The sequence below is a fragment of the Gavialis gangeticus genome, unplaced genomic scaffold (genome assembly GCF_001723915.1).
Source record: "Gavialis gangeticus isolate Ggan-Ray unplaced genomic scaffold, GavGan_comp1, whole genome shotgun sequence".
Classification (NCBI taxonomy): domain Eukaryota; kingdom Metazoa; phylum Chordata; order Crocodylia; family Gavialidae; genus Gavialis; species Gavialis gangeticus.
In genome coordinates this window covers 8,053,105-8,065,990 of record NW_017729018.1, presented here as the reverse complement: position 1 = coordinate 8,065,990, position 12,886 = coordinate 8,053,105, and the positions used below count along the sequence as shown (strand labels likewise).

Below are 12,886 nucleotides of genomic sequence, written 5' to 3'. Positions count from 1 at the left end.
TGCATCCCCTGCAGAGCCCTTTTTTTCAACACATCCCCGTAAGAGCCCTTTTCTTTTTTTTTTTCCCCTTTTTTTAAATGCACCCCTGGCAGAGCCCTATTTTTTCTTTTTTTAAATACATTTTCTACAGAGATTTTCTTCTTCTTCCATTCTTTTTTCGTTAACACATCCCCTGCAAAGCCCTTCTTTTTCCCTTTTTTTTTTTTTTTTTGGTTTTTTTTAAACACATACCCCGCAGAGCCCACCAACACCCAACCGCCTCTGCGGGCCCCTACCGGCAAACACCTGCCTATCGCCTGCGCCCGGCTATTTATACTCTCGTCCCCTCCCCCACCACATGGTATGGCCCAGCCGGCTCCCTCCACCTCCCCATGGTACAGCCCATGCCCCTTCCGTCCTGTTCCCGCATCCGGGCTATGCGCATGCGCGCTGCGCTCCCCGGGGCAGCATGGAGGCGGCGGCCGGCGTGGCGTGCATCCGCGCGGGGTGAGTGTGGGGCGGGGCGGGTGGCAGGTGCTGCACGTCTGTCTGCCCACGCTCGTCACGCCCCTATTTGTCCCGCCATAAAAAGCATCCTCCCCCTCCCCAAAGGGATCGAGCCCCGCCAATCCGGCGGTGTGGGCGGGCGGGTGCTCTGTCTCTCCCAGGATAAACAGCTGGCTTTTATCCCGGGAGAACAGGCAGCGAGGGCCGAGTCCGAGGTCAGGGCCCCGTTTTGCCGTGTGCTCTGCCAGCTGGTTAAATTCTTCATCGCAGGGAGCTTTCAGACTGAGGCAATGTCAAAACCCACCACAGGTAGAAACAGTCAAGGCAGGAGGAGACGCAGGTGAGGTGAGCGCACCTCACGTGAGCAGTCCCTGCAGACGCTTGCACAGTTTTGCCATTCACTCTAAAACAAGGCGGCAGCAGCGAGGCTTGCGACGGCTTTACCAATGAAGGTGGTGACAGCGAGGCTTTATCGGACTTGTGAAGGTGGGGAGCTGTCTCAAATGCCTTGGAGACGTCCACCGACATGAGCAACGTGCAGCTCGGCAGGGCACACGCTTGGGTTGGGCACGTCAAAGCTGTCATTTGCATTTGACCATTGCGCTGATGTGGTCTCTGCAAACTGCTCCGTATCGCGTCTGCAGGACATGCTGCCTGCGCAGCACAAGGTGCCTGAGACCGTCCAGCTGCCCCTGTGCCCAGCCACCGAGGAGACGGTTGGAGGTGCGCTGGGGCAGAAATGGGAGCCGAGCTTTGCTGTGCCCAATTGTCTGCCGCTGTAAAGCATTGTGTATCAGAAGCGCGAGACACTTCCTAGTAGAGATGATATCAACAAAACTCTTGCAAAAAAAAAAAAATCTCGTTGGTCTAATAAAAGATATCATCTCTCTTGTGAGTCCTGATTGCCTTTCCCTCTAGACCAATATGAGTAGGTACTTCCTACTTACTTTAGGCAGAGCCTGAATGTAGTGGAGAAGCAGGTCTCAATCTGTAAGCCCAGCATCTTGAAAGAAGAGGGGAAGAGCAGGCCAAGAATGACCCTACTGGGCACACCCAGATGAGTGCAGCTGTGCAGTCAGCTGTTCTCTGCGCTGCAACGGCATGCTGCCCGTATGTGCACTGCTCCAGGTTTTTTTTCTGCGGGTCTTTTTGACCCCTGAAAAGCAGAGCTGGGCCACCCAGAGCCGTGCTACAGCTGCCAGCCAGGCTCTGCCGGCAGGATCACCACAGCTGCAGCCCTAGGACCCCAGGTAAGGCTGCTGACCTTACCTCCCCTACCCCACCCAGGGTGACTCGTCGCACACCAAAGTGCACATGGCACGGCGTTCCCCGTGCTGCAGCTACTTGTACCTGGGGAACCAAACATCTGCACTCATCTGGATGTGGCCACTTTGTGCTTTGCACTCATGAGCCATGTGCAGCTAAAAGAGCAATAATGTATTTCAGCTGCTTTGTTGGGAATTTGCTGCTTTTTGACTCCCTGTTCTCATCGTCAGAAGAACAATGCAGGTAGCATATGTCAAACCACCAGGCACATGTTTAATGAGAACTCTCTTGCTCTGTAGGTATCTCTCCTCCAAAGAGCAGTTCCACACATATCTTAAAGCAGAAAGGGAATCCAGGAATCAGGAAATCAATCAGGTTGATGGGGAGCAAGAGTCTACCAGCAATGACCAAAATGAGCCTCCAGCCAAACGACTGAAGCTGGACAGTGGTGATCAAGTTGGGAAGGAAGAAAGCCAAGGAGAAGTTGAGGAAGGTGCAAGAGGGAGGGAGGAACCCCGGGAAAGGAAGAGAGCCCGAGGACAGAACAAGAATCGGCCATGTATGAAGCCAAATCATTATGAAAAGAACAGGCTGTGCCCATCAGTAACCCAGGTGAGTGCATGGAATAGGCTGTAACCCACTGACTTTTGCATCCAGAGGTTTCAAAGAACTTGCTTAAACTCTGTTGAACCTTCCCTTAGGGCTTGTCTAGTTGAGGAAAAATTGCACCAGTATAGCATCGCAGGTGTAACCTCCCAGTGCAAATCCTTATACAGATGTGCTATGAGTGCCAAATGGGGCTGGCCCTGGTATGAATTACTGGGATGTGATGCACCAATGCAAACTGTGTATTATATTCTCAGGGGAGAAGGTTGCACCACTGCAAAAACCACAAAGATAAACAAGGCTTAAATACCACACAGCTTCCCTGAGGCTTTGCAGCTGAAGTATCCCTTCCAGAAGAGCATATCCATATCACAGCAAAATGTATCCCTTGCTGCTGATGCATTAGGAACCCAAATTCTTGGAAGGTGGCTTACAATTAAAGAATCTGTAGCTACTGTCAGGAGCAGGCCAACTCTGGCTTCATTTTTGCTTTGAAGGGGTCCAGGTAGTTTGTCTAGAAGTGACATACTGTTCTTGTGAACAAGTGCAACAGTTGCTTTCTGTTGCATAGCATAAAAATTTGCTGGGGAGTTGGTGGAGGTCTTACATCAGCAACATGTGCTTGTCATTAAAGGAACATGCAGAGAATTGCCGCTTCGGCTCACAGTGCCGCTTCCTACATGATGTGGGGGAGTACATGGCTGTGAAGCCTGCCGATCTCGGAAAGAGCTGCGTGCTCTTCCAGACCTTTGGGAAGTGTATTTATGGAGTCACTTGCCGCTTTGCTAAGACCCACCTTGGGGAGGATTACAGGAACCTGGTTAATGAGGACCTTATGAAGCAGTGGGAAGGGAAATCACAGGTGAGGAACAACCTCAGCAAGGAGCTCCAACAGCAGCTGCGCAAGAAGAAGGTTTGCTTTGAAAAAGCCAACAAGTACCTTTGTCAACTGGCCAAGGCTGGCAGCAAAGGGGGAAATAAAGCCACAAGTGGCTCAGCAGGGGAGAAGGGGGTGACAAACTGCACAGCATCCAGGAGCAGCCCTGAGAGTGTGGGTTTGAAACATGGAGAGGAAGCACAAGATCTTCAGGTACCAACAGAGGGTGGAGATGCTCCCAAACCAGTGGCTCCACAAAGCCCTTGCCCCACGAGTGAATTGGAGAACTCTGCTGTCAAAACAATAGGTTCTGTGACTGATGAGGATATCGTAAAACTACGGCCATGTGAGAAGAAAACGGTAAGTGCTATAACTGGTGCGGGGGTCCTAGCCATGGGGGCAGCTCTGGTGCAAGTGGACATGGGTTTCTGCTGGGGTCTGCTGGACAGCAGTCGAAGTGGTTTAAAACACCTCAGCTTGGGGGTGTAGGAATCTTGGCTGAGTGAGTGCACTGAGGAGCCATAGGTGCCTTTCCCAAGAAGATGGAGGAGTCAGGCAGGAAGAAGAGCCACCTAGTCAGCATGGCTGTGTTTCTAGGAGGGGCGCTAAATGGATAGACCCACAAATATCATCGTTGGAGAGGAACAGAGCAGTTGTGGGGGGAGAAGTGCACGAAGAAAAGTGATGGGGCAGGACTGATTTTTTTTCCAATGGAGGTGTGTAAAAACAGGCTGCTGTATACCTGCTGTACATGGCCTTGGGGTGGGGCACCCTGTGTATTTTCTGCATGGACAAACACTAGGCTTTGTTCCTTTGGCCAATGGGTGGAAAAATCTGTTCAAATCCATGTTTAAATGAGAGCTCAAAGGCATTTTTTTTCATCTGTGGGGTCATCTTATAGTCAAGGTGGGTATCACACTCCCTTAGCAAGGAGATAGGGCTGCTGCACACAACTGGATCCAACTGTTTAATGCTGTCCACCATGATTAGACAGCTCCTGGATCTCAGGTTTGAGCCTTGCCTTCAGTGTGTGCATGATTCTCCATACACAGAATAAACCCCTAGGTCTCCAGGCTGTGGGTAAGAGTAGGATGTTACCAATGCACGTGCACTGTGCATTCCTCTCCTGCCTCTCCCTATCCATCTTCCCTTCTATCCTGTTTTGCATCTCTCACAGGCTCAGGGAGTTGACTAGTTGGATTTCTAAGAGTTGTGATGTTTCTCAGTTAGTAATAAATACTTTACAGGTCCCCTCATGCTGGTGGGACAATGGGTATTTGCTACTTTAGAATTGCCCTTCTGCAAGTGCCGTAAATTCTGCCTTTCTGAACTTGACTGCGGATGACTTAGGAGAGAAAATGTGCGCAGAAATGCTGTTACACTAGGGACAATAAGCCTCCCTTTGGAAAGCTCTAAAATGCTCTTCCTCTTTCTTTGTTTTCCAGTTGGATATCCAAGGCAAACTCTACCTGGCTCCCTTAACCACGGTATGTAGGCTGGTTCTGACGTAACGGGTGTGTTTGGCACTGGTAAGGAATTGGGGCATGGGTGTCATACAGATGGTTCTGCCTGAAAACTGCACAGATCATTTTTCTCACTCTCTCCTCTTGGGCTGGCCCTCAGTGTGGTAATCTCCCTTTCCGGAGAATATGCAAGCGCTTTGGAGCAGACGTCACTTGTGGAGAAATGGCTGTGTGCACAAACTTGCTTCAAGGCCAGTCATCCGAATGGGCTCTCTTGAAGCGGCATTGCACGGAAGACCTCTTTGGAGTGCAGGTCAGGATGGTTGTTTCAGTAATGAGGAAAACTGGGTACAAATCTCATGTTTTACGTGGAGAGACATCACCCAAGTGCCCTTGTCTTTGAGCTGAGACTCAGGCATTTCTCATAGGGAAGTCATCTGCCTCGGCTGATTTCTGTCCTGTCTTGCCTTTGCAGCTGGAGGGTGCATTTCCTGACACCATGACAAGATGTGCAGAGCTCCTAAATCAGAATATTGAGGTGGATTTTGTAGACATCAATGTTGGCTGCCCAATTGATCTGGTGTATAAAAAGGTAATGAGTTGAGCAGAATCCACCATCTCCCTGAATGGGTGTTTCTCTGCTTTACCTCCCAATACCTGATCTGTTTCCAGCATAGCATAAAGGCTGCTCTTTCCTACTGAATCTGAGGACCATCATTCCTATACCTAGAGTTTAACCCTCCCTATTCCAGGGTCTGTCTAGTAACAAAGGAGTGAAGGGGACCTGTTGGGTGATTGAGTCCAAGGCCTCTTATCACAGGCAACTAGGTCATGTGAGCCCTTCCATAAATGGATCTTTGTCTTAAGAAAACTACTTAGTTTTTTGCTCCCTCTATTCCTATAGGAAGATGCAGTGATTTCAAATCAAATCTGCTTGTTTTAACAAGTAATTAAGTGGCTTTTTGGTTAACCTGGGATTGAAAAATCAAGCCTGGTCTCCTGAAACACGTTTCAGTGATTTTTTTTTTTTGTAGCTGGATCCCATTTCATAAATTCATAGATGTAGGGTCAGAAGGGACCTTGTAGATCTTCTAGTCCAACCCCCTGCCATTGGCAGGAGAGAAAACTGGGCTCAAATGACCCCAGCCAGGTAAACGTCAAGCCTCCTCTTAAAGACCCCCAGGGTAGGAGCCATCACCACTTCCCTTGGAAGTTGGGTCCAGATCCTAGCCGCCCTGACTGTGAAGTAGTGCCTTCTAACGTCTAGTCTAAACCTCTCTAATTTGAGAGGTCTTTAAGTAATGCACCCACAAGGGGGCATTGAGATCACCCAGTCTGACCTCAGTCTAACAGAGCATAGACTGTCATCCCATGAACCGTGTAAAACGCCTAAAAACTAGTTAGGCACAGTAGCAAGTCCTGTAGTGACATCCACGGACTGTATGTCCCGGACTTTCACAGTTAGGGCAGATCTTCTGAAGGAAAAGGTGCAGTGTTTGGATCGTAATGACTCTTTAAGATGGAAGCACCTCCAGTTTTCTGTTTGTTGCAAGGAAAAAGCATTTGTGTGGCAGGTTCCACCAATGCTCTTTGATTAGGTGAAAATACAAAGATTTATGATAGTGCCTATTTTATCCTGCAGGGAGGTGGTTGTGCCTTAATGACCCGTTCCAACAAGTTTGAACAGATTGTCAGAGGGATGAACTCGGTGAGTAGATGTCATGTCTAGTGGAAAGGAGCAAGTTTCTGAACAAGGCTCTTCTGTCTGGTTTTGCTTCACTGCACTGTCTCCACAGGTACTGGATGTTCCTCTGACTGTGAAGATAAGGACTGGTGTGCAAGAAAAAGTCAACCTGGCTCATAAAGTAATCCCCAGCCTCCGGGAGTGGGGAGCTTCCATGGTTACGGTACAGGAACCTTGCTGTGGGTGATGTCAGGGGATTGAAATTGTATCTGTGGTTCTTTGCTTATCTGTGGCCCTTGAGATGCATAAAACCCAGTAACAGTCCTTTTGGTAATGCTTGAGATAGGGGCATGAACCCAGCCCTTTGAGCAAAGCTTTGTTGCTGGGGGGAGAGAACAGAGCTGGGCACATCATAGTTACCAACATCCTGATCTCTGTCCACGCTGATAATCCCTGTAGTTTCCATACAGCTGAAATATTGCACTTATCTGTAAAGTATTCATCTTTCTTCAGTTCTGATAACCAGTTCTTTGCAGTTCACTGCAGCTTGGAGGTCTGGAGGTTAATTATGCTCTCTGTTATTGCAGCATTTCATAGAATCATAGAAAATGTGGGTTGGAAGGGACCTCAGGAGGTCACATCTAGTCCATCCCCCTGCTTGAGCAGGACCAGCCCCAACTACATCCCAGCCAAGGCTTTATCTAGCTGGGTCTTTCACTCCTGCGTCCCCTGAATTTGTTGTCTTGTGTACAGTCTGTTGCTTGTAGTTGCTTGTCTTCTGCTTCTGTTTCATCTTACATGCTTGGAGAGGTGCTAACACTGTCTTTTTTTTCTTCTTTCAGCTTCATGGACGATCTAGAGAACAGCGTTACACAAAGGTTGCAGACTGGGAGTACATAGCAGAATGTGCTAAAATAGCCAGCCCAATGCCTCTATTTGGTAGGTTTCTTTGCTGATTTAGTATACTTTTCCTGTGAAATGTGATTTGTGGAGAGTTAAAATGTTAAGAGACCTGAACACAAACAGTCAATGGGAAAACCTAAAGTAACAAGACAAGTAATGGCAAACCCATGAAGTGGTGTCCAAAGGTGGAGTACTATCAGCTGATATTAGTAGCTGGCCCCATGGTTTTGAATATAATTCTGGGCTACAGAATGAGTCCCTCTTACCCAACAGGTTCATTCCCCCCACTTTTATTGCCACTCTCAGGTCAGTGAATGGACAGAGATAAATATGCTGCCCAGCCCCCTGCGTTCATGCTAGGTCAGTTATGGACTTTGACAAAAACACTGTAGCTATATTGGCTTTGGAGAGGCAGGAGAGCCCATACCTTTTTTTAATGCATTATCAATGTAGTTATTGTCGAACTCCAGGGTAGCATGAGGCTGAACAGGTGTTAACAGGATAGAATTTGAAGGTTGATGGTGGCAGAATATGACCAATAATGTGCTCATTTGGAGAACACAAGTCAGAAAGAAGCTATCAGCCACACTGTGGTCAAACTGTTAGGACTGACAGTTAGAAAAACAACATCTCTTTATTTGAAAAGGCAAAACGAGGAACTATAAACAGGGAATGCGTGAGACTATCTTACGGGATCACTTGTCAGAGCATATGGCAGTTTTAAATTTTATCCTTTGCCTAGATTAACTCATTTTGACTTGTTTGTTACTCTGACCTGGTTTCTCTTTCTGCCTGACACAGGAAATGGCGATATTTTATCTTACGAAGATGCTAATCAAGCCATGCAGACTGGAGTTTCGGGAATTATGATTGCAAGGCAAGTGGCTATATTTCTGATTTATTCTCATGTCTCTAAGCTGCATTGAAGCAGAAATAAAAGTTGAAAAAAGCACTGATAATGTGGGTTTGCTTTTGGCAGGGCTGTTTTATTTTTAACCTTATTTAGAGCCTGATATGTGTGAAAGGACCTAAAATGGTTTCCAACTGAAGTTGCTGGCCCTTGAGAAGCTTTTAAAAGAGGTGCAGTCATGATTGAGCAGTAGCTTTGCTCTGTTCAGTGTCAGCAGTATCTGAAAATGATCTGAGAGTTGGGGATAAAACCTGGATCTCCCAGTTAAACCATGTGTTTCCTTTGTGATAAATGGCTAGTCCCTATCTCCCCTTGTAGAAAGAGAGTCTACCTAGGTAGAAGTATGTTTTCACTGCCTCTGTGCTGCATGCAGGAGCTCTGCCATAAAGCACTTATTTGCTCACTACCACTCAGCATGTGTTAAGCTCCCATTGCCTTTGATCTCAAGTGTACAGTGTGTGCAGGTCCATTTTTTTAAGAGATGCTGGGACCTGATAGCTGCTTGTTCTGCCTTGGTTCTAGGTAGATCCGTGAATGCAAAGAAAGGGCCAAGAAAAGCTGGCCAGAGGTAGAAGAAGAACAATAATCAGGACTAAATTATTCCCGGATGTGTAACATCCAGTGAAATCAAGGGGAATTGTTCCTACAAGGATATATAATCAAGCCCTAAAAATACAGCCAGGTGAAAACGAGACTAGCAGAATTGTTCTTGTCCTCTTTCGAAGTCTGCACTTTGTAGGAAAGCTGCTTTTACTAGAGGTTTTCTCAGTGAGTCGGGCGAAGACAGACTCACTGTTTTGTGGTGACGGTCATCTTTGTCTCAAACATAAAAGCCTGTTTCTGAAGTTACATTTTATAGCAAGATTTGAGTGGTGTTGTACCCAGGATGCTCCCAGGTCTATGTAAGAACCAAGGTTTTCTTGTGTATCTTTTATTGGACCAACTTGCATATAACAACAGCGTAGAAAATACTGCAGTTTGCCACCTCAAGACAGTTGTTCCAATAAAAGATACCAACAAAAAACCACCCTGGTTTCTCTTCATAGCAAAACCAACATGTTGTCTTTGGTCACAACCATTTTCCTGTTTGATCTGAGCATCTTGTCTTATCACAGAGGGGCTTTGATCAAACCCTGGATTTTCACTGAAATCAAGGAACAAAGACACTGGGACATCTCTTCCAGTGAAAGGTTTGATATTCTCAAAAACTTCACCAATTATGGCCTTGAACACTGGGGCTCAGACAGCCAGGGAGTGGAGAAAACCAGGAAGTTCATGCTGGAATGGCTGTCATTCTTGTGCAGGTAATTTGCTTTCTGAGACCTTGGGTAGTAAAGAGCTTTTTCTTGCTTGGCCTTTGCATCTGCTGTATTTTGAAGACTAATAAAATGTGGCGACATTCATTGCATCTGTTTTCATCGTAAGGTACATTCCAACTGGCTTATTAGAATATCTACCTCAGAAAATCAACCAGCGACCGCCTTACTATATGGGGAGAGACTATCTGGAGACATTAATGGCAAGCCAAAATGTGGATGACTGGGTTAAAATAAGGTAAATGTCTGACATCATTTGCCACAAAACATGCATGTGGTCTCAGCTGTTACCTCCCTACAGCTTAAAGTTCAAATACTGGACTCTGCTAAATCTCAGTATCTGCTTGTGTGCACCTTTAGAACTAGAACCATCTTATTTCGGTGTGGAGGGTTCATAGAACTTCACATTTTAAAGAGTTGATCCTGTTTTTCCAACTCGGTGGCGGAAACATAATCTGCTTTTCCAGCATGTAAGCTATGAAGATTATGCAGTCCCTTGCTTCTTGGTTAAAGCTGGTAGTGCCATATGATCCTCCCATTGTTGGTATCTGTCCATGGATGCCTTTGTAGATCACATCTGTCTATTGAAACCTAAGAGGAATTGGTCTTTCTGATAACACTTGGTAATCAGTTATTGTTTGAGAGGTGGACAAGGTTGGGAAAATATAACGTGATGCCTTGAGGTCTGAGATTCCACAGTACTCGCGATACATTTGTACAGCAGTAGCCTCCAAAAGCTCCAGGCATGGACTGGGCTCCCACGGTGCCTGGCCCTGTGCAGACTGAACAAAAAAAAAAATGGGTCCTGTCCCAAAGAGCTTCCAATCTAATAGACTTGAGGGGCTGGCTGACTTTTCCTCCCTCAGCACTATTAATGTCCTGAGTTAATGCTATGGAATGCAGGAAACATTTTTCATGGCATCCAAAAAGTCGTCATTGTTCAGACAATTACTCTGCAGGTATTTAGCCAGCCTCAGCTTAGGTGGAAATTCCAGCTACTATTTCCCATCTCATGGATATGGAGGAGGTTAGCAGAAATAAAGCATGACTGCAGCCTTCTCTGATTTTGCTAATCTGTGTCTGCTTTATTGGTAATGAAAACACCTGTCTTGCACCTACATTTCAGCCACGTTTTCAAAATGGCATTTTGCAAGCAAAGATTATTTGGCTTCAGGATTCGGAAACCTCAGTTCTGTGCTTTTCACTGTAGATATAGAACTTTTTAAAGTTTTTTTTCACTTTAAAAGAATACAATTTTAAAAGAATAAAATTTAGAGAAGCACCGATCTTTTTCCAGAAGGGCAGTTGTAGAAGTGTGCGTTATTTGTTCTGTGCTCCAGTAGCTGCATATTTATGCAACACATGTAAAGTTTGCTTGTGTGCTGTTGCTTGTTCTAGTGGGACTCTCTACTTACATGTCTTGGAATGGAAAAGAGTAATGAATTCACATTGAGAAAACAGTAGCGTCCAGGAATTGTGCATAAAGAAGGCACAAAAACACAATAAAAGCAAATATTCTATCCAACCTTAAATATAATTTGAGTTTTGAGATATGAAATATATTAGGATTGATAGGCCAGATCCTTAGTTTATGGAAACCTCCATTGCCCCACTGACTTCAGTACAGCTGTATTATTTGACATCAGTTAGGCACGTGGCCCTTGATAGCTGAGAACGAGCAGCCTGTGGCTCGGCATAAGCAGTAAGATAGGCAGGGGAGGATATTTTTAAGAGCACAAATTGAATTTCGGCTCCTCATTCCCACTGCGGGTCTGTGGGAGTTGAATTACCAGACACCAAGTTAGAAAACCTTGACTGAAGTTCATACTCTGAAGAGGGCACAGCTTGGACTGGAGGGGGGGTGTTGGCGGGAGGTAGCGTGAGGATCAGGGTACGAATGAATACCAATCCCTTGCTTTGTTGCAGTGAGATGCTCTTGGGACCGGTTCCTACAAACTTCACCTTCCTACCCAAACACAAGGCGAATTCTTACAGATAGTACTGACCAGGAAATCCTTAAACCAGCAGATCAAGAGAAGACTATGAAGTGCTCTGGTGAGATACAGATGACCCTACTGTGCTTGGGAACCAAATAAAATGTTATGGGTCTTTTTATTTTTTTACTTATTTATTTGCAGTTTTGATGTGTTGTCTGCATGTAGCCTTGCAATTGGGGACGGATGCCAGAATATTGCTAGCTCTGGTCCTTGAGCAGCCTGTTACCAACATCTCAGTTCTAGCTAATCCAAAATACTTCTACATCCTCTATCACAATAATGTTCCCTATAGCAGCGGTTCTCAACCTTTTTTTTTGTACCAGGACCCATTTATAAGCAGTGATGGCCAGTCCAGTGCCCCTCACTCCTGACCCAATGCCCCCAGCCCCACAGTGTGTGGGCCAAGGGGTGCCCCTTGCAGGCTGAAATCCTGCCAGCCTGCAAGGGAAAAGCCACAGTTTCCCATATTTTTCTCCTTTAAAGGAGAATGCATTTTTAATGTTGGTTCATGATCCTTTCATATATTCTTGTGACCAACGGGTTGAGAAATGCTGCCCTATAGTCTTTATTGTATTGTCCTCATAATGCACCTATGAGCTTGAGCAATACTATCCCCATTTCATGGGTGACGATCTGAGGCACAGAGAAACTAAGTGACTTGAACAAGGACACATTGGGGGTGCATAGTTTAGGAGAGAATAGAACCTGTGTCACTTTAGTCTTAAGATAGTGCCCTGAACTTTAAGCCAGTGATTTTCAATCAGAGATGATGCCATAAGATCCTTTATAAGGGTGCCATGGGTTGCCATGCAATATTAGGACTGTACTTAATATATAAAGTATATAAAGGGTGTGCATCAGGAACTGGGAGAACATTTGTTCACCAGGGTGTCCCAAAGGAAGACAAGGTCTAACAGTCATAAACTACTGGAAGACTGTTTTAGACTGGATGCAAGGAAATATTTCTTTACCGTCCTAATCTCCAGAGTCTGGAATAGCCTCCCCCCAGAGGTGGTCCAAGCACCTACTCTGGATACCTTTAAGGAACACTTGGATGCTTATCTTGCTGGGGTAACCTGACCCCAGCTGACTTCCTGCCCCTCGGGAAGGGGCTGGACCTAATGATCTCGTGAGGGCCCTTCCTGCCCTAATGTCTGAGTCTCTCTGACTGGTAGTGTGGAAACACCTGCACATGATTCAGATGATAAACCCAGGAATTGCCAATAGGGATTCATAGTATCAATAACGTTCTGGGCTTTGAGATCTTTGCAAAAAAAGAATTGGTCTGTTGTTTTTCCATAGTCAAGAAATAAGTAAGAGCTAGAGTTTTCCAAGGGGGTACTTGAGTCTAACTAGGGGTGCCTTGAATCCTCTTTTT

At 46.0% G+C, this 12,886-nt stretch overlaps 1 protein-coding gene across 2 annotated transcripts; it reads left to right on the top strand.

Moving 5' to 3' along the window:
- Positions 1 to 410: 410 nt before the first annotated feature.
- On the top strand, positions 411 to 11,634 carry DUS3L (dihydrouridine synthase 3 like). Of its 2 annotated transcripts, XM_019513376.1 has the most exons (13): positions 411 to 486; positions 2,052 to 2,364; positions 2,993 to 3,595; positions 4,681 to 4,722; positions 4,859 to 5,011; positions 5,174 to 5,290; positions 6,341 to 6,406; positions 6,495 to 6,605; positions 7,225 to 7,321; positions 8,087 to 8,162; positions 9,311 to 9,499; positions 9,621 to 9,749; positions 11,438 to 11,634. In XM_019513376.1, the coding sequence occupies exons 1-13, from the start codon at positions 449 to 451 to the stop codon at positions 11,508 to 11,510; spliced, it is 2,007 nt and encodes a 668-aa protein (XP_019368921.1). In that variant the 5' UTR covers positions 411 to 448; the 3' UTR covers positions 11,511 to 11,634. The 2 variants fall into 2 exon arrangements, 1 of the variants encoding a protein (XP_019368921.1); XR_002096635.1 differs by lacking the exons at positions 9,621 to 9,749; positions 11,438 to 11,634 and adding an exon at positions 8,718 to 8,877 and having other exon boundaries at positions 9,311 to 9,397.
- Positions 11,635 to 12,886: the final 1,252 nt, after the last annotated feature.